The sequence below is a fragment of the Mobula hypostoma genome, chromosome 8, assembly GCF_963921235.1.
Source record: "Mobula hypostoma chromosome 8, sMobHyp1.1, whole genome shotgun sequence".
In the NCBI taxonomy this organism is placed as follows: domain Eukaryota; kingdom Metazoa; phylum Chordata; class Chondrichthyes; order Myliobatiformes; family Myliobatidae; genus Mobula; species Mobula hypostoma.
This window is the reverse complement of record NC_086104.1, coordinates 125,906,571-125,933,054: the sequence shown is the minus strand read 5'-3', so window position 1 is coordinate 125,933,054 and position 26,484 is coordinate 125,906,571. Positions and strand designations below refer to the sequence as shown.

At 50.9% G+C, this 26,484-nt stretch overlaps 1 protein-coding gene across 16 annotated transcripts in view; it reads left to right on the top strand.

Moving 5' to 3' along the window:
- LOC134350907 (glutamate receptor ionotropic, kainate 5-like) overlaps window positions 1-21,948 on the top strand; it is a 170,889-nt gene extending 148,941 nt beyond the window's left edge. For all 16 annotated transcript variants that reach the window (XM_063056743.1, XM_063056738.1, XM_063056734.1 and 13 more), the window contains 7 exons: window positions 1,074-1,183; window positions 2,139-2,312; window positions 3,176-3,341; window positions 11,441-11,666; window positions 11,975-12,103; window positions 16,896-17,017; window positions 20,071-21,948. In XM_063056743.1, the coding sequence (XP_062912813.1) occupies window positions 1,074-1,183; window positions 2,139-2,312; window positions 3,176-3,341; window positions 11,441-11,666; window positions 11,975-12,103; window positions 16,896-17,017; window positions 20,071-20,451 (1,308 nt within the window). In that variant the 3' untranslated portion in view covers window positions 20,452-21,948. The remainder of the gene's footprint in view (window positions 1-1,073; window positions 1,184-2,138; window positions 2,313-3,175; window positions 3,342-11,440; window positions 11,667-11,974; window positions 12,104-16,895; window positions 17,018-20,070) is intronic.
- Window positions 21,949-26,484: the final 4,536 nt, after the last annotated feature.

Here is a 26,484-nt window from a genome sequence, read left to right as displayed (position 1 = left end):
CTGTGACCGCGTGGGAACCCTCCGGGTGCTCTGGATTTTTCTCACAGTCCAAAGACGAACCTTAGGTTAATTGGTCACTGTAAATTGTCTCATGATGACACCATGGTTAAATCAGGGGTTGCTGGGCCGGAAGGGCTTGTTCTGCAGTGTATCTCAAAAAATAAATATCGCCAACACGCAAAGTGCTAGAGGAAATTAGCACATCAGGCACCATCTCTGGAGGGTCAATGTTTTGGGCCAAGGCTGACTGGGACTGTTTATTCACTAGCCGTACATTCCCCTGTTTTCAAACACTCTTGAAGGTGTATGATCAATAATCTGATGTAATCTCAGCCACACCAGTACAATTTATAGCACCATTTGACTTGTTATCTGCTATTCCCATTATCAGTTAAACATGCTCCCCAGGATGACAATGGCCAGGAATGAAAGCACAGGTCCTAAGTACTTTATACACAGTCAGGCAATCTCACCAGGCATTTATAAACACCCCCCAACTGACCTCACTGGATCTGGACACCACCTTTACAGTGGCCCCCTGTAGGAGCTGCAATGTGGTGTGTGGGCTGTGGAGATGATGGAGGGGTGATGGTGAGCAACATTTCCCCACACTTGAACCAACAGATTCATCTGACCAACCGTCCAGTGTATCAATAATCTCTCCCCCCTTCTTGCCCCTCTCTTGCTTCCTCTCCCTCCTGCACTCTTTCCCCTTCCATCCTTTTTTCTCCCCCTCCCTCTCTATCTGTTAACACTCTTTCCCCTCTGTCTCTTTGCATCCCACCTATTCCCAATCTCTCTGTACCCTCTCCACTCCACACTCCATCCTCCCCCTCCACCTCCCTCCTCTCTCCCAACTTGTCCCTGTGCCCCACTTCTCTCCTATCTCTCCCTGTTCCAATCACATGCCCCCACCCTCCCCCTCCTCTTCCACCTTCCTCTCTTTGCTCCCCCTCTCCTCTCCCCTTCCTCTCGTCCTTTACTCACTCTCCCCCTTCTCTCTATTCCCTTCCTGTTCCCCTCCCGTTTGTCCTTTCCCTATCCCCCTCCTTTCTGATAACCTCCGCCCACAGGGTCGGAAACCGGGCTACTTCTCGTTCTTGGACCCCTTCTCCCCAGCTGTCTGGCTCTTCATGCTGCTGGCCTACCTCGCTGTCAGCTGCGTGCTCTTCTTGGCTGCCAGGTGAGTCTCACCCTCCTCCTCCCTCCACAAATCCCGCCACCCTTCAAGCATGCAGACTTTGGCCCCTCCCTGAAGCTCCGCAGTTCTGGGCTGGACCCTTCCCATTCTCTCTCCCTCCTGCCGTGCACACAGACCGGAGAACCCTTGCCCTCTCTTCCCCTGCCCTGCACACAAACCAGGCTGAACCCTTCGTGCACTCTGCCACTGGCCCACACACAAACCAGGCCTGAATCCTCCCTGTCCTCTCTCCCACTGGCCCGCACAAAGACTAGGGCTGGACACTCCCTGCACTCTCACCCCTTGTTGCAGCACACACCAGGGATGCACCCTCCCTATCGTCCAGCACAAAGACTTGGGCAGGACCCTTCCCATCTTTTCTCACCCCGTCTAGCAACCACACCTGGGACTTTCCCAGAGCGTTGTGACCCAGGGCTGGACCCGCCTCACTCTTTCCTAATGCAAACACATACCTGACCCATGGGCTGGTCATCAAAGAACCGAATTGACTCCTCGACCCCTCCCACCTCCCTCAGGCCACACTGCAGAGGCCATATCTGGGCTCCCCACCCCCAACCACAACAGTCCTGTCTGTCTCCAGCTGACTCTTGCCTCCCCACACCCACACACATACACACGATAGTTCAGCAGGGAGGGTCCTGGCCGGATTGGTGGGCAGGGAGGGGTCAGGCTCTCAATACCCCCTCCTACTCTGCTTCCCATGGTGGGGTGCTTCATCCCTGGGGCTGGGTGGGTTTCCTTTTCCCCTTCCCCAGTGTCCCCCAGGGCAGACAGATATGGAGCTCGTCTCTCCCGATCCTGGATCCAGTGTCCACCTGCTAAGATCTTCGGAGGTAATGGTTGGGGCTGGGGAACACAGACCCAAGGGGCTGAATGACCCGCAGGTGCCAGTGTTATGCTGACTCTGACCTTGCCTTCTCCCTCTCTCCTTGTGTAGGATGAGCCCCTACGAGTGGTACAACCCTCACCCGTGCCTACGGGAGCGGATGGACTTCCTGGAGAACCAGTACACTTTGGGCAACAGCCTCTGGTTTCCAGTGGGAGGCTTTATGCAGCAGGGTTCAGAGATCATGCCCCGCGCCCTCTCTACCCGCTGCGTTAGCGGAGTCTGGTGAGTCTCCACCCACCGGGTTGGTTTCAGTACCCCTGCTGTAGCCTTGTGGCTGGATAATAGCCTCCATTGTGATTTTAGTACCAGGGTAACTGACTCCAGTGGGTTTCTAACACTGAGTAACTGGCTCCAGTGGGATCCCAGCACTGGGTAACTGGATCCAGTGGGATTCTGCCACTGTGGTATCTGGCTCCAATAAGGTTCTAAAACTGGGATATCGACTTGATCCCTGTAAGCTGAACTAATGACCCCTTTTGTGGTTCCATCAACACAGTTGGCTTTGACCTGCAGAGCCTTGACAGATCCACACAATTGTTTTGAACAGAGTAATCTGATCCACTTGTGGGGTTAAGATCACAGTGATCCAGTCCACTGGAACACTAATCAAGAGGATTTAGCACCCTGAGCTGTTTTAATTGTGATGATCTTGTCCAGTGAAACACCGAGATCCGATCCACCTTGATCCTTTGTACCAGGGAGATTCAGTTCACTGGTATCCCTTGAATGAGGAAAACCAGTTTGCTGGATACCATTAAATCCACATGATCTGACCCATGATCCCTTGAATCAGGGAAATCTACACCACTGAAGCCCTTGACTCAATCAATTCCAATGGAACCCTTGAATCAAGACCTGATTCACTGGATCCCTTTAATCAGAGAGATCTAGTTCACTGGAACTCTGCAGTCAGGGGTATTTGATGCACGGGAATTCTTTTAGATCAGGGAAATGTGGTCCATTTAGATTACAGAGATGTCTGTTTAATCCCGGGACATGGTGTTTTGTGGTAATGTTGCCTCATACGGTGCCCTAGTCCATGCCCTAAGTCGTTCTCTCACTGAAGGTCTCTGTGTCTGCATCAGGTGGGCCTTCACCCTGATCATCATCTCCTCATACACTGCCAACCTGGCTGCGTTCCTGACCGTGCAGAGGATGGAGGTCCCGATTGAGTCTGCTGACGACCTCGCTGACCAGACCAACATCGAATATGGGACCATCCAGGGAGGCTCCACCATGACATTTTTCCAGGTACCTAGATACCCCTTGCCTCTGCCCAATGTTGTCCACAGATCAGGCAATAGGGGAGGACTCCAGGACACCCCATATAATGGCTCTACAGAGAGTAACTTCAGGGAAACACTCAGCAGGTCAGGTAAACCATAGACACAAGAGATTGTGCAGGTGCTGGAGATCACACAGAATGTTGGAGGAATTCATTATGTTAAGCGACGTCTATAGAGGGAAATAGCAGTGCACGTTGATGAATGTTCTCAGATCAAAATGTCAACTGTTTATTTCCCACCATAGATGCTACCTGCCCTGCTGAGTTCCTCCAGCATTTTGTGTGTGTTGCCAGGTCAGGCAGCCTCTGCAGAGAGAGAAACAAAGTCAGAGTTTCCAATCAAAGCCCCCTCATCAGAACCGGGAAGGCTCTGAAATCAAACGGGTTTTGTGTGTAAGGGGACTGAAGAGGACACAGAGAATATTGGAACCAAGAATGTTTGGAGACCAAGTAGGCTTTGTACAGGAGGGAGATGGAAAGGATGCAGGGAATTCTGAGATAGGAAGGAGACAGGGAAAAGGAAATGAGACAATTGATAGATAGGGTGGCGAAGAAGGCATTGGTCACGCTGGCCTTCATCAGTCAGGGCACCGAGTACAGGAGTCGAGACGTCATGATGCAGTTGCAGTTGGAGTCACCCTGTTATAGGAAAGACATAGTTAAATGGGAGAGAGAGTAGAAAAGAATTATGAAGATGTTGCCAGGACTTGAGGACCTGAGTTATCAGGAGAGTTAGATACAGCTAAGTCTTTATTCCTTGGCTCATAAGAGACTGAGGGATGACCTTGTAGAGGCATATAAAATCACGAGGAGTATGGATAAGGTGAATGGTCCCAGTCTTTTACCTAGTGCTGAGGAATCAAATTGGTTTGTTATAGTCACATGTACTGGGGTACAGTGAAAAAACCTTTGTTTTGCCTGCCAACCACACAGATCAGTTCAACGCAACAGTACATCGAGGCAGTATAAGGAAAAAGCAGTTACAGAGAATTAGAGAGCGTAAGTTTATGGTGAGAGGGCAAAAATTTAGAGTCAAAGAGCAATACATTGTGGATACAGGCCTTTCAGCCCAACCAGTCTGTGCTGACCACATTGTTCATAAGACCATAAGACATAGGAGCAGAATTAGGCCATTCAGCCCATTGAGTCTGCTCTGCCATTTCATCATGGCTGATCCCGGATCCCATTCAACCCCATACACCTGCCCTCCTACCATATCCCATGATGCCTCGATCAATCAGGAATCTTATCAACTTCCGCTTTGAATATACCCACGGACTTGGCCTCCACCACAGTCTGCAGCAGAGCATTCCACAGATTCACCACTCTTTGGCTAAAAAAATTCCTCCTTACCTCTGTTCTAAAAGGTCGCCCCTTCATTTTGAGGCTGTGCCCTCTATCCTGGGTACACTCCACATCCACTCTATCTAGTCCTTTCAACATTCAGTAGGTTTTAATGAGATCATAGTCATAGTCATACTTTATTGATCCCGGGGGAAATTGGTTTTTGTTACAGTTGCACCATAAATAATAAATAGTAATAGAACCATAAATAGTTAAATAGTAATATGTAAATTATGCCAGTAAATTATGAAATAAGTCCAGGACCAGCCTATTGACTCAGGGTGTCTGACCCTCCAAGGGAGGAGTTGTAAAGTTTGATGGCCACAGGCAGGAATGACTTCCTATGACGCTCTGTGCTGCATCTCAGAGGAATGAGTCTCTGGCTGAATGTACTCCTGTGCCCACCCAGTACATTATGTAGTGGATGGGAGACATTGTCCAAGATGGCGTGCAACTTGGACAGCATCCTCTTTTCAGACACCACCGTGAGAGAGTCCAGTTCCATCCCTACAACATCACTGGCCTTACGAATCCTCAGCATCGTCCGGCAGATGTTAAAGGACCTCAGTCTCCTCAGGAAATAGAGACGGCTCTGACCCTTCTTGTAGACAGCCTCAGTGTTCTTAGACCAGTCCAGTTTATTGTTAATTCGTATCCCCAGGTATTTGTAATCCTCCACCATGTCCACACTGACCCACTGGATGGAAACAGGACTACCACCAGCTCCTTAGTCTTTTTCACATTAAGCTGCAGATAATTCTGCTCACGCCATGTGACAATGTTTCCTACCGTAGCCCTGTACTCAACCTCATCTCCCTTGCTGATGCATCCAACTATGGCAGAGTCATCCGAAAACTTCTGAAGATGACAAGACTGTGTGCAGTAGTTGAAGTCCGAGGTGTAAATGGTGAAGAGAAAGGAAGACAAGACAGTCCCCTGTGGAGCCCCAGTGCTGCTGATCACTCTGTCGGACACACAGTGTTGCAAGCACACGTACTGTGGTCTGCCAGTCAGGTAATCAAGAATCCATGACACCAGGGAAGCATCCACCTGCATCGCTGTCAGCTTCTCCCCCAGCAGAGCAGGGCAGATGGTGTTGAACGCACTGGAGAAGTCAAAAAACATGACCCTCACAGTGCTCGCTGGCTTGTCCAGGTGGGCGTAGACACGGTTCAGCAGGTAGATGATGGCATCCTCAACTCCTAGTCGGGGCTGGTAGGTGAACTGGAGGGGATCTAAATGTGGCCTGACCATAGGCTGGAGCAGCTCCAGAACAAGTCTCTCCAGGGTCTTCATGATGTCGGAGGTCAATGCCACCGGTCTGTAGTCATTGAGGCCGCTGGGGCGCGGAGTCTTCGGCACAGGGACGAGACAGGACGTCTTCCACAGTACAGGAACCCTCCGGAGCCTCAGGCTCATGTTGAATACATGGCGAAGTACTCCACGTAGCTGAGGGGCACAGGCTTTGAGCACCCTGGTACTGACACCATCCGGTCCTGCAGCCTTGCTTGGGTTGAGACGTTTCAGCTGTCTTCTCACCTGTTCAGCCATGAAGCCCACCGTGGTGTTTTCATGTGGGGAAGGGGTATAGTCATTAGAGCAGGGTGGGGGACTGTGAGGAGGGGTAGGAGGGGAGAGAGGAATATAAGTTGGTTGGGGGCCGACAACAGATGGCTCATGCGGGGGATGGGCAGGGGTCACAATGTCAAATCTGTTAAAGAACAGGTTAAGTTCGTTGACCCTGTCCACACTGCCTTCAGCTCCTCTGTTGCTGGTTTGCCGAAACCCAGTGATGGTCCTCATCCCCCTCCAGACCTCTTTCATGATGTTCTGCTGGAGTTTCCACTCAAGCTTCCTCCTGTACCTGTCTTTAGCCTCCCTGATCCTGGCTTTCAGGTCACTCTGTATTGCCCTCAGCTCCTCCCTATTTCCATCTCTAAATGCCCTCACATCTAAATCCCCACACATTCTTCTAAATTCCAGTTAGTACAGGCCCAAAGCTGCCAACATTCCTCATATGTTAAACCTTCATTCCTGGGGAATAATCCTCATGAACCTCCTCTGTACTCTCTCCAATGACAATACAACCTTTCTGAGGTAAGGGGCCCAAAACTGTTGTCAATGCTAATTGCGACCTGACTAGTGTCCTACAAAGCTTCAGCATTATTTCCTTGTTTTTATATTCTATTCCTCTTGAAATAAGTGGGAACATCACATTTGTCTTCTTTATCACAGACTCAACCTGTGAATTAACCTTCTGGAACTCCTCAGTACCTTTGCATCTCTGATGTTTGAATTTTCTCCCCATTTAGAATTAGAATTCTGCACTATTGTTCCTTTTACCAAAATGCATAATCATATATTTTCCAACACTGTATTCCACCTGCCACTTTTTTGCCTGTTCTTCCAACTTGTCAGTCCTGCTGCAATCACATTGCTTCCTCAGCACTATCCATCCCTCCATATCATCTGCAAACTTTGCCACAAAGCCATCAATTCCACTACCTAAATCATTGACAAACAATCTGAAAAATAGCAGTCCCAATACTGACCCCTGAGGAACACCACTAGTTACTGGGTAACTAACCAGAAAAGGCCCCCGTTATTCCCACTCACTGCCTCCTGCTTGTCAGCCATTCCTCTATCCATGCCAGTATATTTCCTGTAACACCAGAGGATTTTATCTTGTTAAGCAGCCTCATGTGAGACATCTTTTCAAATGCCTTCTGAAAATCTAAGTAAATGACATCCTCTGCCTCTCCTTTGTCCACCCTGCTTGTTACTTCCTCAAAAAATTCTAGCAGTTTTGTCAGGCAAGATTTCCCTTTACAGAAACCATGCAGACCTTGACTTATTTTATCATTAGTCTCCAAGTATCCCGAAACCTTGTCCTTAATAATGGACTCCCAACAGTTTCCCAACCACTGAGGTTAGGCTAACTGGCCTATAATTTCCTCTCTTCTTAAAGAGTGGAGTGACATTTGTAATTTCCCGGTCCTTTGGGACCATGCCAGAATCAAGTGATTCTTGAAAGATCATGACCAATGCATCCATTATCTCTTCGGAAACCTCTTTCAGGACTCTGAATGTAGTCCATCTGGCCCAGGTGATTTATCCACCTTAAGACCTTTCAGTTTGCCTAACACTTTTTCCTTTGTAATAGCAATGGCACACTCCTGTTCCCTGGTACTCACGGATCTCTGGCATACAGCTAGTGTCTTCCATCGTAAAGACTGAAGCAAAGTATTATTAAGTTCATCTGCCATTTCTTTGTCCCCCACTACTACCTCACTAGCATCATTTTCCAGTGGTCCAATATCAACTCTCACCTCCCTTTTATTCTTTATATAACTAAAAAATCCTGCTTTATATTATCAGCTAGTTTGCCCTCATATTTCATCTTCTCCCTTCTTACAGTTTTTTTAGTTGCCTTTTGCTGGATTTTAAAAGCTTCCCAATAATCCAACCTCCCACTGACATTTGCTACTTTATATACCATTGCCTTGGCTTTTATGCAGTGCTTAACTTCCCTTGTCAGCCACGGTTGCCTAGCCCTGCCATTCGAGAACTTCTTATTCTGTGAGACATATTTATCCTGCGCCTTGTGAACTATTTACAGGAACCTCAGTCACTTTTGTTCTGTCATCATCCTACCAGTATCCTCCTCCAATCCACCTGGGCAAGCTCCTCTCTCATGCCTCTGTAGTTCCATTTCTTCCACTGCGCTACTGATACATGTGACTTATGCTTCTCCCTTGCAAATTGCAGTATGAATACAAGCATATTATGATTACTGCCTCCTAAGGGTTTCCTTACTTTAATCTCCCTAATAAGATCAGGGTTATTATACAACACTCAATCTAAGACAGTCTTTCACCAAGTAGGCTCGAGCACAAACTGCTCTAAAAAGCCATCTTGTAGGCATTCAACAGATTCCCTCTTTTGCAATCTGACACCAACCTGGTGTTCCCAGTCCCCTTGCATATTGAAGTCCCCCATTACAATTGGGACATTACCCTTATTATGTGCCCTTTCCAGTTCCCTTTGCAATCTCAACCCCACATCTTGGCTACTATTTGGAGGCCTATATATAATTCCTAAAATGGCTTTTTTACCCTTGCAGTTTCTTAACTCCACCCACAAAGATTTGACATTCACCCTATTTCACCTCTTTCTAGAGATGTAATTCCATCTCTTACCAATAGAGCCACACCACTGCCTATGCCTTCGTGCCTGTCCTTTCGATGCAAGGTATATCCTTTGATGTTAAGCTCACAACTATGGCCTTCTTTCAGCCATGACTCAGTGATACCCACAACATCATACCGATCAATCTCTAATTGCGCCACGAGCTCGTCCACCTTACTCCGAAAGCTATGTGCATTAAAATACAGCACCTTCAAGCCTGCATTCTTTGCCCTTATGAATTTTGCCCCTGTGGTACAACTTAACTCTTTGCTCAGTCTGCAGTTGTACCTAATCATTGGCTTGACCTTCATGTTACATATTAGATCATCTACTTGTAAACCTGCTGGCTGATCCTCAGCTCTGTCATTCTGGTTCCCATTGTCTGCCATATCAGTTTAAATCACTCCCACCCAGCTAGTCCCAGTTTTCAATGTGTGGCCCATATCCCACCAAGTCCCTCCCATCTATGTACCTTTACAAGTGTTTCTTAAATAATACTGTGGTACCTGCGTCTTCTACATCCTCTGGCAGCTCACTCCATATAGCCACCACCTTCTGCATGAAAAGGTTGCCCTTCAAATATATTTTAAATTTAATAGGAGAATGTTTTCACCCAAAGAGTGGTGGGTATATGGATTGAGCTGTCTTTAAATTAACATTTAAAAGCTACTTGAATATGGACCAAACATGGGCAGAAGGGACTAGCTTAGATGGCGATGTTAGTCAGCATGGATCAGTTGGGCCGAAGGGCCTGTTTCCCTCCTATATGGCTCTCAGTGGCGATGATGCTGGCTGAGAAAGGTGGGGAGTGCCGGTTATTAATCACAGGAGGTGTAAGTAGAGGACAGAGGAGACAGGAAGCCAAAATTTCAGAGCTGGAAATCTGGAATAAATTCACAGAAATAGAGAGCATAGCTTTAGTAGTAAGAGGTTCACCAGGAATCTGAGGGTCTGGAGGAAAGTTTCTCTACCAGAGGGTGGCTGGAACCTGGAATACATCAACTGAGCAGGTGGTGGACTCTGACAACACTGGAGAAGCATCTGGACCAGCGCTGGGATCACCAGGGCAGAGAAGGCACCGGAGCGTCAGAGGCTGAGCGGAGACCTGACTGAGAAGTTTCTAAAAGTATGAGAGGTTTAGGACTGGCAGAATCCATCAACACAAGAGATTCTGGAGATGCTGGAAGTCCAGACCAGGGTGAAAATGTCAAGTACTAGAGGGTATAGGTTTAAGGTGGGAAGTGTAAAGTCAAAACAAGAATTACATGGCAAGGGAGAGTGGTAGGTGCCACGGGTTGTGGTAGAAGCAGATACAACTTTAATGTTTAAGAGACATTTAGACAAGCGAGTAAACAGGCAAGGAATGGAGGGATATAGAACCTGTGTACACAGAAAGGATTAGTTTAAATTGGTATCATGGGGTCAGAGGCCAAAGGGCTCGTTGCTGTGCTATACTGTTCTGTGTTCAGTGTTCTTAAGGCTAAGGATCAAGAACTGGTAACTGGGATCAGTAAGGAATTGCTTTATTATTGTGACATGTGCCAAGATACAGAGAAAAGCTTGTCTTGCATACTGTTGCATTTCACAGTGCATTGAGGTTGAACAAGGTAAAACAATAACAATGCAGAAGAGAGTGTTACAGCTACAGAGTTTGTGCAGACAGACAAAAAGGTGCAAAATCATAATAAAATAGATTGTGAGATCAAGAGTCCATCTTATCCTACTGGGGAGCCATTCAATAGCCTTTAATGGTGGTGTAGAAGCTGTCCCAGCCTGGTGATACGTGCTGGCAGTGGAGATTAGTATTGGAATTGGAATTGGAATTGGAATTGGTTTATTATTGTAAGATTATTTTCAGTGAAGTATGGTGAAAAACTTGTCTTGCGTACTGTTCATACAGATCAATTCACACTACTGTGCATTGAGCTAGAATAGCTGAATGCAGAATAAAAAGTGTTGCAATTACAGAAAAAGAGCAGGTAAACAATAATATGAAAGATTACAAGGAGGTAGATTGTGGGTCAACAGGTCACTTTATCATACTAGGGGACCATTCAATAGTCTGATACCAGTGGGGTAGAAGCTGTCCTTGAGCTTGCTGGTACGTGTTTTCAGGCTTTTCTATTTTGTGCATGATGGGAGGGGGGAATCGAGAGACTGCCCGGGGTGAGTGAGGTCTTGAGTCTGTTGGCTACTTTACCGAGGCAGTGACAAGTGTAGATAGAGTCTACAGAGGGGAATTCCACTGATGCAAGACTCACCCGGTTGTAATTCCCTGATTTGTCCCTACTGACCTTAAGACAAAAGAACAATTTTGGTTATTGTCTTGTCTTCTGGGACCTCACATGTGGCTGAAGAGGAAACAGAGATTTTAGTGAAAGTCCTAGCAATCTCATCTATTGTTTGGGTTCGGTGGGATCCTGGGATTTGGGATTTGGGGTGTCCTTAAGTTTGGAAAGTTCTGCAAACTCTGTGAGCAGGGCTTCCCCTGTGGAGGTATTGACTGGTTTTCCTGTGTTATCACCCTGGCCAGAACTCTCGGTACCAGACGTACCAGCGGATGTGGAACTACATGCACTCGAAGCAGCCCAGTGTCTTTGTGAAGACCACTGAGGAGGGCATCGCGCGCGTCCTCAACTCCAAGTACGCTTTCCTTCTCGAGTCCACCATGAATGAGTACCACCGGAAACGTAACTGTAACCTAACCCAGATTGGGGGACTGCTCGACACCAAGGGCTATGGCATCGGCATGCCACTGGGTGAGTGTAGCTTGGGGGGGTATGGGTGGGGGCTGGGAGGTAGGGGGGGTTAGGAGTGGAGGTGGGGAAGACGAAAGAGGTGGTGTAAGTGGGGATGGGCGTGGGGAAAGTAGAGGAGTGGAAGAGGCAGAGGTTTGGGACTTGCAGGTGAAAATGGCAGGGTGTGAGGAAGGGGAGGTAGAGGAGCTGGAGGGGGTGGGGGAAGCAATGATTTGAAATCATGTTGGGGTGGTGTGAAGGGTGGCATGTGGTATGTGTGGGGGTGTTGGAGTCAGCACGGTGTGACCCTTTACCCTTGTCTTCACTAGGGTCGCCGTTCAGGGATGAGATCACCCTGGCCATTCTCCAGCTGCAGGAGAATAACCGGCTGGAGATTCTGAAGAGGAAGTGGTGGGAGGGGGGCAAGTGTCCCAAGGAGGAGGACCACCGGGCCAAAGGTGAGATCCCTGGCGTCTGTCCAGTCCCCAGACCAGAGCCTTGTTTCCACTTCACCCGGATCAGGACCTCGTCCCCCACCCAGATCGGAACCTCATCCCCCACCCGGATCAGAATTTCATCACACCACCCGGATCAGAATTTCATCACACCACCCAGATCAGAACATCACACCATCTGGATCAGAACATTCCCCGACCGGGATCAGGACATCGTCCCCCACCCGGATCAGAACCTCGTCCCCCACCCGGATCAGAACCTCATCCCCCACCCAGATCAGAACTTTATCACACCACCCGGATGACAACCTCGTCCCCCACCTGGATCAGGACCTTGTCCCCCACCTAGATCAGGACCTCGTCCCACACCCAGATCAGGACCTCGTCCCTCACCCAGATCAGAACCTCGTCACCCACCCGGATCAGGATCTCGTTCCCCACCCAGATCAGGACCTCGTCCCCCACCCGGATCAGAACCTCGTCCCTCACCCGGATCAGAACCTCATCCCCCACCCAGATCAGAACTTTATCACACCACCCGGATGAGAACCTTGTCCCCCACCCGGATCAGGACCTTGTCCCCCACCCAGATCAGAACATCGTCCCCCACCTGGATCAGGACCTCGTCCCCCATCTAGATCAGGACCTCGTCCCACACCCAGATCAGGACCTCGTCCCTCACCCGGATCAGGACCTCGTCCCCCACCCGGATCAGAACCTCATCCCCCACCCGGATCAGAACCTCATCCCCCACCCGGATCAGAACCTCATCCCCCACCCGGATCAGGACCTCATCACACCACCCGGATCAGAACCTCATCTCCCACCCGGATCAGAATTTTATCACACCACCCGGCTCAGAACGTCACACCATCCGGATCAGAACCTCGTTCCCCGACCCGGATCAGAACCTCATCCCCCACCCAGATCAGGACCTCATCACACCACCCGGATCAGAACCTTGTCCCCCACTCGGATCAGGACACCATCCTCCACCCAGATCAGAACCTCGTCCCCCACCCGGATCAGGACCTCATTCCCCACCCAGATCAGAACCTCATCCCCCACCCGGATCAGAATTTCATCACACCACCCGGATCAGGACCTCGTCCCCCACCCGGATCAAAACCTCATCCCCCACCCAGATCAGGACCTCGTCCCTCACCAGGATCAGAACTTCGTCCCCCACCCAGATCAGGACCTCATCCCCCACCCAGATCAGGACCTCATCCCCCACCCGGATCAGAACCTCATCCCCCACCCAGATCAGGACCTCACCACACCACCCGGATCAGAACCTTGTCCCCCACCCGGATCAGGACCTCATCCCCCACCCAGATCAGAACTTCATCACACCACCCGGATCAGAACCTCGTCCCCCACCCGGATCAGAACCTCATCTCCCACCCGGATCAGGACCTCGTCCCTCACCCGGATCAGAACCTCGTCCCCCACCCAGATCAGGACCTCGTCCCTCACCCGGATCAGAACCTCGTCCCCCACCCGGATCAGGACCTCATCCCCCACCCAGATCAGAACTTCATCACACCACCCGGATCAGGACCTCGTCCCCCACTCAGATCAGGACCTTGTCCCCCACCTGGATCAGGACCTCGTCCCCCACCCGGATCTGGACCTCGTTCCCCACCCGGATCAGGACCTCGTCCCTCACCCGGATCAGGACCTCGTCACCCACCCGGATCAGGACCTCGTCCCCCACCCAGATCAGGACCTCATCTCCCACCCGGATCAGAACCTCATCTCCCACCCGGATCCGAACCTCGTCCCTCACCCAGATCCGAACCTTTCCCCCACCCGGATCAGAACCTCATCCCCCACCCGGATCAGAACCTCGTCCCCCACCCGGATCAGAACCTCATCCCCCAACCGGATCAGGACCTCATCATACCACCCGGATCAGAACCTCATCTCCCACCCGGATCAGAACCTCGTCCCCCACGCAGATCGGAACCTCATCCCCCACCCGGATCAGAATTTCATCACAGCACCTGGATCAGAACATCACACCATCCGGATCAGAACCTCGTTCCCCAACCCGGACCAGAATCTCATCCCCCACCCAGATCAGAACCTCATCCCCCACCCGGATCAGAACCTCATCCCCCACCCGGATCAGAACCTCATCCCCCACCCAGATCAGGACCTCATCACACCACCCAGTTCAGAACCTTGTCCCCCACCCGGATCAGGACACCATCCCCCACCAAGATCAGAACCTCGTCCCCCTGCCGGATCAGGACTTCATCCCCCACCCGGATCAGGACCTTGTCCCCCACCCGGATCAGAACCTCATCCCCCACCCAGATCAGGACCTCGTCCCTCACCCAGATCAGAACCTCGTCCCCCACCCGGATCAGGACCTCATCCCCCACCTAGATCAGAATTTCATCACACCACCCGGATCAGGACCTCGACCCCCAACCGGATCAGAACCTCATCCCCCACCCGGATCAGGACCTCGTCCCTCATCCAGATCAGAACCTCGTCTCTCACCCGGATCAGAACCTCGTCCCCCACCCAGATCAGGACCTCATCCCCCACGCGGATCAGAATTTCATCACACCACGCGGATCAGGACCTTATCCCCCACCCGGATCAGGACCTCGTCCCCCACCGTGATCAGGACCTTGTCCCCCACCGAGATCAGAACCTCGTCCCTCGAGATCAGAACCTCGTCCCCCACCTAGATCAGGACCTCATCCCTCACCCAGATCAGAACCTCGTCACCCACCCGGATCAGGACCTCGTCCTCCATCCAGATCAGAACCTCGTCACCCACCCGGATCAGAACTTCATCTCCCACTCGGATCAGAACCTCGTCCCCCACCCAGATCGGAACTTCATCCCCCACCCGGATCAGAATTTCATCACACCACCCGGATCAGAACATCACACCATTCGGATCAGAACCTCGTTCCCCGACCAGGATCAGAACCTCATCCCCCACCCAGATCAGAACCTCATCCTCCACCCGGATCAGAACCTCGTCCCCCACCCGGATCAGGACCTCGTCCCCCACCGGGATCAGAACTTCATCACACCACCGGGATCAGAACTTCATCACACCACCCGGATCAGAACCTCATCCCCCACCCGGATCAGAACCTCGTCCCCCACCCGGATCAGGACCTCGTCCCCCACCCAGATCAGAACCTCGTCCCCCACCCAGATCAGAACCACATCACACCACCCGGTTCAGAACTTCATCACACCACTCAGATCAGAACCCTGTCCCCCAGCCGGATCAGGACCTCGTCCCCTACCCGGATCAGGACCTCGTCCCCCACTCGGATCAGAACCTCATCTCCCACCCGGATCAGAACTTCATCACACCACCTGGATCAGAACCTCCTCCCCCACCCAGATCAGGACCTCATCTCCCACCCGGATCAGAACTTCATCACACCACCTGGATCAGAACCTCTTCCTCCACCCGGATCAGAACCTCGTCTTCCACCTGGATCAGAACCTCGTCCCTCACCCAGATCAGAACCTCGTCCCGCACCCAGATCAGGACCTCGTCCCCCACCCAGATCAGGACCTCGTCCCTCACCCAGATCAGAACCTCGTCCCTCACCCAGATCAGAACCTCATCCCGCACCCAGATCAGGACCTCATCCCGCACCCAGATCAGAATCTCGTTCCCCACCCAGATCAGAACATCGTCCCCCACCCAGATCAGAACCTCGTCACACCGCCCAGATCAGAACCTCATCCCCCACCCAGATCAGAACCTCGTCACACCGCCCAGATCAGAATCTCGTCCCCCATCCAGATCAGAACATCGTCCCCCACCCGGATCAGAACCTCATCTCCCATCCCCCACCCAGATCAGAACCTCGTCCCTCACCCAGATCAGAACCTCGTCCCCCACCCAGATCAGAACTTCATCTCCCATCCGCCACCCAGATCAGGACCTCATCCCCACCCTCATCCTAGATCCAACCCCTCTCACCCCTTCCGAACGTCTACCCACAACTCCCGATCCTGACCATCCATCTTACCCTTTCTCCCTGCAGACTACTCTTACCCCATCTCCCACAAGGCCTCTCCTTCCCTCTTCCCCATCCCAAGCTCTACCCCATTCCCCCAGTGACATCGTTCCCTCCCCTCGAGGTCTCTATCAGTCTCTCAATCCCACTGCAAACCATCCACACCTGTCTCCTCCCCCAGTTTCTCCCCCCTTGATTTTCATCCCCTCTTTCTCCATCTCCCCATCTCTCTCTCATTGTCTTCCCCAGTTTCTCTCCTTCTGTCTCTCTGTCCCTTCTGCCCCCAGTCTCCATCTCTTCCCCTCTCCCTGATTCTCTGGTCCTCCTTACAGTTTCTCTCCCTTTTAGTCTCTCCCCATCTCTCCCTGGTCTCCTTCCCTCTCCCCCTCAAGACTCACTCACTCTCTCGTTCACACTCTCCCCCTCTGTCTCTGCCCCGCAATCTCTCCACCCTCACTCTCCCCTTCTCCTCCCACTTCCCCCCCACTGACTCTTCCCCACAATCTCCCCTGCATACTGTCTGTCTTTGCACTCTCTCTCCTCCTCTCCTTCTAGTCTCCCCCAGTCCTTCCCCACACTCTCTCCCACTTTCATCTCTCTCTCCCTCTCTTCCCCTCTCCTCCCAGTCTCCCCCCCACCTCTCTTTCCCCAGTTACTCCTACCTTCCCTCAGCAGTGTTTCCCTGACTCTCCCCCTGCCCTTCTCCCCCAGTTCCTGTCCCTCTTCCTTGGTCTGTTGTCCCTACCCGCTCTGACACTGCTCTTCTCTTCCCCCCCGTCCAGGTCTGGGAATGGAGAACATCGGTGGCATCTTCGTGGTGCTGATCTGCGGTCTGATTATCGCCGTCTTCGTGGCCGTCATGGAGTTTGTGTGGACCACCCGCCGCTCAGCAGAGTCTGAGGAGGTACAGTGGTTGGGGGGGGGCGGAAGGGGCAGGGTTTGGAGGCTGGATGATGGGTTGTGAGGGTAGACGAGGGGGCTGAGTGCAGGGAGGATGGGAGGTTGAGGGGTGGGAAGGGCACAGAGCCTGATGGATAAAGGGTGAGGGAATGGGGAGGGGTAGTGTGTCAGGAGGTGTGTGTGGGGGGGTGAGAGGTGTGGAACAGTCAGGGCAGCGATCCCTCAGTCACTGGGCTGTGCTTCCCCCTTCAATACCCTCCAGGTAAGGGTGGAAAGAGAGGGGCTGGATAGGCTACTATGGACTGGACAGTGGTGTCTCCCCCAACATCTGGGATCAGTGAGTGACCTGCCTCTGCTGGGGTCAGTGTCACAAAGTCACCCAGCATGGAAACAGGCCCGCCAGCCAACCTGTCCATACTGACCCAGATTCCCAGCTTATCGAGACCTGTTTGCCCGCGTTTGTTTCAGCCACTTCTTCTGAGCTCAGCCACTGACCGCTCTCTGGGTGAAAATGTTGCCCCTCAGGTTCCTATTGAATCTCTCCCCTCTCTAAACCTTGGGCCTGTAACATGATTCCCCTTACTGGGAAAAGGACTGTGCACAGCAACCCTGTCTGTGCTCCCCATGGCTTGAGATCATCACTCATTCTACTACACTCCAAGGAAAGAAGTCCCAACCTGCTTAACTTCTCTCCATAACTCAGTCTCTTGAGTCTCAGTAACATCCTTGTAAATCTCTTCTGCACTCTTTCCAATTTTATGGCATCTTTCCTATAGCAGAGTGACCAAAACTGAACACAATATTCCAAATACGGTCTCACCAATGCCTTGTACAACTGCAACAGAACCTTTGAAATGCTATACTCAGTGTCCTGCCTGATAAAGACCAAAACACAAAAATCTTTCTACACCACCCTGTGACCTGTGACCCACTTTTGGGAACGATGTACTTGAACTCCTGGGTCCCTCAGTTCTACAACGTTCCCAGGGGTCTACTGTTCAGTGTGCAAGTCCTCCCCTCATTATGTCTTCCCAAAATGAAACATCTTGCACTTAGCCGAATTAAACTCCATTTGCCATTCCTTGGCCCACTTCCCCTATTGATCAAGATCCCCCACAGCCAATACAGCTTGACACCAGTGTCGTCGCAGAGGCTGCCAGAGGGAAGTTGTAAACAACATCAAACTACCTTAGGGACCCCAGCTCCAGATTTCTTCCCAAAGGTAGTTTGATGTTGCTTTACTCCCGAAGCCTTACCCATGGGTGGGTATGGCCACAAGGCAGTGGAGGTTTAAAATCAGAGTTTTCCTTCTACGTGGGCTGATGAATCCCACCTGCCCAAACACTCAGACCACTGACAAAGCATTCTCTGTAATCACCAATGCAACCGCCCCCTCCTCTCATCCTCCATTCTGTCCTGCCTATTGCATCAGTACCCTGGAACATTTAGCTTCCAGTCCTGTCCTTTCCTTGCATAACATGCCAGTCCCACAGAGCTCTCCATGTCCTCGGTTCATCCTCTTTACCTGTCAGAACTTGTACAAAGAAGGTTCACCAGATTGATTCCTGGGATGGCAGGACTTTCATATGAAGAAAGACTGGATGAACTGGGCTTGTACTCATCGGAATTTAGAAGATTGAGGGGGGATCTGATTGAAACGTATAAAATCCTAAAGGGATTGGACAGGCTAGATGCAGGAAGATTGTTCCCGATGTTGGGGAAATCCAGAACATGGGGTCACAGTTTGAGGATAAAGGGGAAGCCTTTTAGGACTGAGATTAGGAAAAACTTCTTCACACAGAGAGTGGTGAATCTGTGGAATTCTCTGCCACAGGAAACAGTTGAGGCCAGTTCATTGGCTATATTTAAGAGGGAGTTAGATATGGCCCTTGTGGCTACGGGGATCAGGGGGTATGGAGGGAAGGCTGGGGCGGGGTTCTGAGTTGGATGATCAGCCATGATCATAATAAATGGCGGTGCAGGCTCGAAGGGCTGAATGGCCTACTCCTGCACCTGTTTTCTATGTTTCTGTGAAATAAATCCAATTTAATACAAAATGGCTTCCCACCATACTTCTGCCTCTGGTTTACTGACCTTACCACTTCGAATTCCAGCCACAGTGCTGTCTGGAACCCAACTTTCTGCCAATATACTTTAGACCCTGCCTTGTAGGAAGGACAAATCTGCTCACAAGGATATTGGTCCTCCTCCAGCTCAGCTACGAACTCTTGTACAGATCACCTCTATCCCGGAAAAAAAACATTACTACAAAAAACCTTAACCCCTGCCTCTTGTACCAACTTCTCAGCCACACATTCATCTGCCCAATCCTACTCTTATCTTCACTGGCTTATGGCACAGGGAGTGATCCAGAGATCACTACCCCGGAGGTCCTGCTTTTCAACTCCTCTTTCCTGAGTCCTGTAGTTAATATACTAGATCACTTCCCCCCCGCCCAACTTCACTTCCTTCTGTGTCATTTGTACCAATGTGCACCATGACCTCTGGCTGCTCACCTCCCAGAAGAGAGTGTCCTGCAACCACTCATGACCCCAGCACCAGGGTGACCTGGTGACCTCTGCCCTCTGCCCCCAGGAGTCAGTGCGTGCGGGATGGGTGGATACAGCAATATGTCCACTCTCTCTCCCTTCACCCAGGTGTCAGGGTGTATGGAGAGAGTGGGTTTCACACTCCCTCTCTTCTCATCCTCTCTCCATGAGCCCCCCAAAATGTTGGTGTGTGTGGGGTAAGTGGGTTTGGCAATGTGACCCCTCTCACCCTCCCAGGCATCGGTATGTGTGAGAGATAGGTGGGTTTTGTCGCTGCGTTCTCTCTCCCCTTCTTACGAGGAGTCACTGCATGTGGGGGTGGGTGAGTTTGACACTGTGACCTCTTCCCTCTCCCTATCCCAGGTGCCAGTGTGTGGGAGGGGTGGGTTTGACACTGTACCCACTGCATTCTCACCCTCCCTACCTTCCCCCCAGGTGTCAGTATGTGTGGGAGGGGTGGGTTTGACACTGTACCCACTCCACTCTCACCCTCTCTACCCTCCCCCAGGTGTCAGTGTGCCAGGAGATGCTGAGTGAATTACGACAGGCCGTGTCCTGTAAGAAGACATCGCGGTCACGGCGGAGGCGCCGTCCGGCCCGGGTGGGGACCTCTGTGTCCCGGCAGATACGGCTGGGCCGAGACCTGCGCCTCAGCAATGGCCGCCTCTACCCGGGTGGAGGAGGCCCCGAGGGGCGGCCGGGGGCAGGGGGTCAGCGGCTGCTAGAAGAGGCCGTCCCCCTGCGGGGCTGCGCCCATGTTCGTGTCTGCCAGGAGTGCCGGCGCATCCAGGGGGCCCGCGGTGCCCGGCCCCCCCGCCTCCCCCCTCCTGTCCAGGAGCCAGCCCCTGCCCGGACTGGGGTCCCTGCCGAGCGCCAAGCCCAGGACTGAAGGACAGGAGGAACGGAGGGCGAGATGTCGTCTGTCAGGGCCCCTACTACTGCCGACAGCCCCAGGATCGTCCTCACCGCAGTTGGGGGTGGCCTGATACAATCCCACCATTAACTTGACCCTTGACCTAATCCTGATCCTTGACCTTACTCTGACCCTTGACTCATTGCTGACCCAACTCCCACCATTGTCGTAACACTTGACTTAACTTAATCCTTCAATTAACTTTTGACCCTTGACCTAACCATGACCACAGACCCAACTTTGACCATTGACCTAATTCTCACCCTTGACCTCCGTCCAACACTTGACCTTTCTCAGACTCCTGACCTGACCCTTTGACCTTGCCTCGGTGCTTGACCCTACCCTTGAATTAATCCCATCCCTATATCTTACCCCCAGGTCCTCAACATCATCTTTGACTTTTACTTATCACCAAACCTTGACCTTCACCTAGCCTTTGACCCTGCCTTTTACTTTCACCGTAAACCTCCAAACCTCCACAAAATCCTGACCCCAAACCATGACTCCCCCACCACCCCCCCGCAGAATCTTGGCCTCAGCCTGACACTGGACTGATCCCTGACCTTTCACCTCATCTTCGACCTTTCAGCCCAACCCCTGAACCCTCAGCTTCAATCCTTGGACGTCACCCTGCATATACCTCACATCTACCAACAAATTAACCCGATGTTGACCTTGTGACCCCAGACATCATATCTCTGACCTTCAACCCTGGCCAATCTACCAACCTGAAGACTTGATCCAACTTCAACTCATCTCAACCATTACCTCACCCAAACCCCCTTCCCTCCATCAACCAACAACTCCTCAATGCCCTATTGTCACCCCCCTCCACGGTGGCCGTGGGAAGACGGAAGCCCCTCGCCCACATCTCTCCAAGCAGCCGGACAAGAGCAAGGAAGGCGAGTGGGAGGAGGAGGACGACGGCTTGGACGAGGGAAGGAGGCATCTGCAGCAATGGGGTCAGCCCCTGTTCAGCCCCTCTTCTTTGGGGTGATGGGGAGCCAGTGCCCCACAAGCGTGACCAACTGCGTGTGTGAGGACTTGCTCACCCAGCGGTGGACTGTTGCCCGAGCTATGGCCGGGCTGAGTCTGGAGATAACTTGGCACAGCCAAGCATTCTTTTTGACCTTTTTTTGCTACTTTCTATGTATAGTTACCAAAAACAAACAGAATAGCAACTGAAAAGTGGCGAGGAGCCGTGTGCTAATTGGAATACAATAAAGAACTCTCCTATGCATTGCTCCTGTCAACAGTGTCACTCACATCAGATCACCAGGTGAAAGAAGCCACTGACCAGGTGAAGGGGTCATGGACCAGGTGAGAAAGAACTGACCAGGTGAGAGATAACTGACCAGGAGAGGGAACTTGGAGCAGGTGAGAGAGAACTGACCAGGAGAGGGGTGTCATTGACCAGGTGAGAGAGAACTGACCAGGTGAGGGGGTCATGGACCAGGTGAGAGAGAACTAACCAAGTGAGGGGGTCATGGACCAGGTGAGAGAGAACTGACCAGGTGAGGGGGTCATGGACCAGGTGAGAGAGAACTAACCAGGTGAGGGGGTCATGGACCAGGTGAGAGAGATCTGACCAGGAGAGGGGTGTCATTGACCAGGTGAGAGAGAACTGACCAGGTGAGGGGGTCATGGACCAGGTGAGAGAGAACTGACCAGGAGAGGGGTGTCATTGACCAGGTGAGAGAAAACTAACCAGATGAGAGAGAACTGATCAGGTGAGGGGGTCATGGACCAGGTGAGAGAGAACTAACCAGGTGAGGTGGTCATGGACCAAGTGAGAGAGAACTGACCAGGAGAGGGGTGTCATTGACCAGGTGAGAGAGAACTGACCAGGTGAGGGGGTCATGGACCAGGTGAGAGAGAACTGACCAGGAGGGGGGTGTCATTGACCCGGTGAGAGAAAACTAACCAGATGAGAGAGAACTGATCAGGTGAGGGGGTCATGGACCAGGTGAGAGAGAACTAACCAGGTGAGGGGGTCATGGACCAAGTGAGAGAGAACTGACCAGGAGAGGGGTGTCATTTACCAGGTGAGAGAAAACTGACCAGGTGAGGGGGTCATGGACCAGGAGAGAGAGAACTGAGCAGAAGAAGAGGGTCATGGACCAGGTGAGGGGTCATGAACCAAGTGAGAGAGAATTGACCAGGTGGGGGGAGGGTGTCATAGACCAGGTGAGAGAAAACTGACTAGGTGAGAGGAGGACATGGACCAGGTGAAAGAAGCCACTGACCAGGTGGGATGGTCATGGACCAGGTGAGAGAGAACTAACCAAGTGAGGGGGTCATGGACCAGGTGAGAGAGAACTGACCAGGTGAGAGAGAACTGACCAGGTGAGGGGGTCATGGACCAGGTGAGAGAGAACTGACCAGGTGAGGGGGTCATGGACCAGGTGAGAGAGAACTGACCAGGAGAGGGGTGTCATTGACCAGGTGAGAGAGAACTGATCAGGTGAGGGGGTCATGGAGAGAGAATTAACCAGGTGAGGGGGTCATGGACCAGGTGAGAGAGAACTGACCAGGAGAGGGGTGTCATTGACCAGGTGAGAGAGAACTAACCAGGTGAGAGAGAACTGACCAGGTGAGAGAGAACTGACCAGGAGAGGGGTGTCATTGACCAGGTGAGAGAGAACTGACCAGGTGAGGGGGTCATGGACCAGGTGAGAGAGAACTGACCAGGAGGGGGGTGTCATTGACCAGGTGAGAGAAAACTAACCAGATGAGAGAGAACTGATCAGGTGAGGGGGTCATGGACCAGGTGAGAGAGAACTAACCAGGTGAGGGGGTCATGGACCAGGTGAGAGAGAACTGACTAGGTGAGGGGGTCATGGACCAGGAGAGAGAGAACTGAGCAGAAGAAGAGGGTCATGGACCAGGTGAGGGGTCATGAACCAAGTGAGAGAGAATTGACCAGGTGGGGGGGGGGTATCATAGACCAGGTGAGAGAAAACTGACTAGGTGAGAGGAGGACATGGACCAGGTGAAAGAAGCCACTGACCAGGTGGGATGGTCATGGACCAGGTGAGAGAGAACTAACCAAGTGAGGGGGTCATGGACCAGGTGAGAGAGAACTGACCAGGAGAGGGGTGTCATTGACCAGGTGAGAGAGAACTAACCAGGTGAGAGAGAATTGACCAGGTGAGAGAGAACTGACCAGGTGAGGGGGTCATGGACCAGGTGAGAGAGAACTGACCAGGAGAGGGGTGTCATTGACCAGGTGAGAGAGAACTGATCAGGTGAGGGGGTCATGGACCAGGTGAGAGAGAACTGAGCAGGAGAGGGGGGTCATGGACTAGATAAGGGGGTCATGAACCAGGTGAGAGAGAACTGACCAGGAGAGGGGTGCCATAGACCAGGTGAGAGGGGCATGGACCAGGTGAGAGAGAACTGACCAGGTAAGGAGTTCATGGACCAGCGAGAGAGAACTGACCAGGAGAGGGGAGGAAGGTTGGTTGGTGGGGAAGGGGAATGAAGTAAGAAGCTGGGACATGATATTGGAAGAAGGTTGAAGAAAAAGGAATTATTCGGAGAGGTGAGTGGAACATGGAAGAAAGGGAAGGAGGAGGGAAATCAGAGGGAGATGATGCACAGGTGAGAAGAGGAAGGGGTGAGTCGGAACCAGGATGGGGAATAGAAAAAGAGAAGAGGTGTGGGAGGAGTCATTACCAGAAGTTAGAGAAATAGATTGTCAGTGAGGTCCTATTGGGGGTCAGCATACACAAAATGTACATTATTATTATTATGTGTACATTAATACATTAATGATTCGGCCATGATGGAATAGCGAAGCACACACAATAGGCTGAATGGCATAATTCTGCACCTATCTTATGATCTTAATAGCGATACATGGGGAATGAGTGTCTACAGCATAACATAACCCTGGGAGTTTGTACATTACTACTGTTACCTGTGTGTGTGTATTATTACTGTTCCCTGGGGTGGTAAATATTTATACAGTCACCAGGAGGGTTAGCAGGGGTGGGTGTACGTTATACCATTCCCGAGGGGGTACATTAATAGTGTTACCCAGAGCTGTGTACGTTAATTCTGTTACCTGGGGTGGGAGTACATTATACCATTCCCGGGGGGTATATTAAAAGTGTTACCCAGAGCTGTGTACATTAACACCATTCCGGGCGGTGGGGAGGGGAGGTACATTAATAGTGTTATCCAGAGCTGTATACATTAATACCATTCCCTGGGGGGAGGGGGAGGAGTACATTAACAGTGTTACCCAGATCTCTGTACATTATGCCATTCCCTGGGGGGGGGGGGTACATTGATAGTGTTATACAGAGTTGTGTACATTAATTCTGTTACCTGGGATGGTGTGTATATTAATACCACTCCCTGGGGCGGGGTACATTAACAGTGTTGCCCAGGACTGTGTACATTAATACCATTCCCTGGAGGCGTACATTAATAGTGTTATCCAGAACTGTGTATATTAATACCATTCCTTGGTCGGGGATGCATTAACAGTGATACCCAGAACTGTCTACATTAACACCATTCCCCAGGGAAGGTACTGTATTGTATACACACTGATAGTTACCTGGAGCTTGCACACATTAATACCATTATATGGGGGTACTGTGTGTTCATATTGTTTTCTGGGGTGAGGGTTTAGGATGTGCATTGTTACCATGATCCAGGGTTGTATACATTAACACCATTACCCTGGGAGTGGACATTAATACTGACACTTGGGATGGTGTACATTAATCATTAATACCATTACCTGGGAGGGGGGGTTTGTATATTAATTAATAATAATATTACATGGGGGGTGTACATTAATCATTAATACTATTACCCAGGGGGAGATTGTACATTAAACATTAATACTGTCACCTGGGGGGAGGGGATTTGTACATTAATCATTAATACTGTTACCCAGGAGGGGGATACATTAATCATTAATACTGTTACTGGGGCATGTATATTAATCAATGATAGTTTCCCAGGCGAGGGTGTTGTACATTATTTGTTAGTACTGTTACCTTGGAGGGGTTGTACATTCAACATTAATACTGTTACTTGGGAGGGAGAATTGTACATTAATCAATAAAACAATTACACGGAAGGGGGTACATTAGTCATTGATAGTGTTACCCGGGCGGGGAGTGTACATTCATTATTAAAACTGTTACTCGGGGAGCGGGGTGTACATTAATCAATAATACCTTTACCCAGGGGATTAATACTGTTACATGGGAGCGGGTGATACATTAATCAATAATAGTTACCCAGGGGTGGGTGTTGTACAATATCATTAATATTGTTACCTGGGGGGCCTACATTAATAATCAATACTGTTACTTGGAGGGAGAATCGTACATTAATCATTAATACTGTTATATAGGATGGGGAGTACATTAGTCATTAATAGTGTTACCCAGGGGTGGGTGGGTGTACATTAATCATTAAAACTGTTACTTGGGGGTGTACATTACTCATTAATACTGTTACTCAGGGGATTAATACTGTTACATGGGAGGGTGCGGGTACATTAATCAGTAATACTATTATCAGGGGTGGTACATTAATCATTAATACTGTTACCCAGGAGGGGGGAGTTGTACATTAATCAGTAATACTGTTACCTGGGGAGTGGGATTGTACGTCAATCATTGATACTGTTACCCGGGGGGGCGGGGGTTGGGGTGAGGGTACATTAGTCATTAATAGTGTTACCCGGGGATGGGTGTACATTAATGCTTGCTTAAAATTGTTATTTGGGGTTTGTATATTAATCATTAATACTGTTACCCAGGAGGGGGTGATTGTACATTAACCAATAATATTGTTACCCAGGGGATTAATACTGTTAAATGGGAGGGGCGGGTACATTAACCAGTAATGCTGTTACCCGGCGAGGTTGTGCATTAATCATTAATACTGTTACCCAGAGGGTGTACCTTAATTATTAATAATGTTGCCCCCGGGGTGTGTACATTAGTCATTAATACTGTTACCCGGGAGGGGTGTACA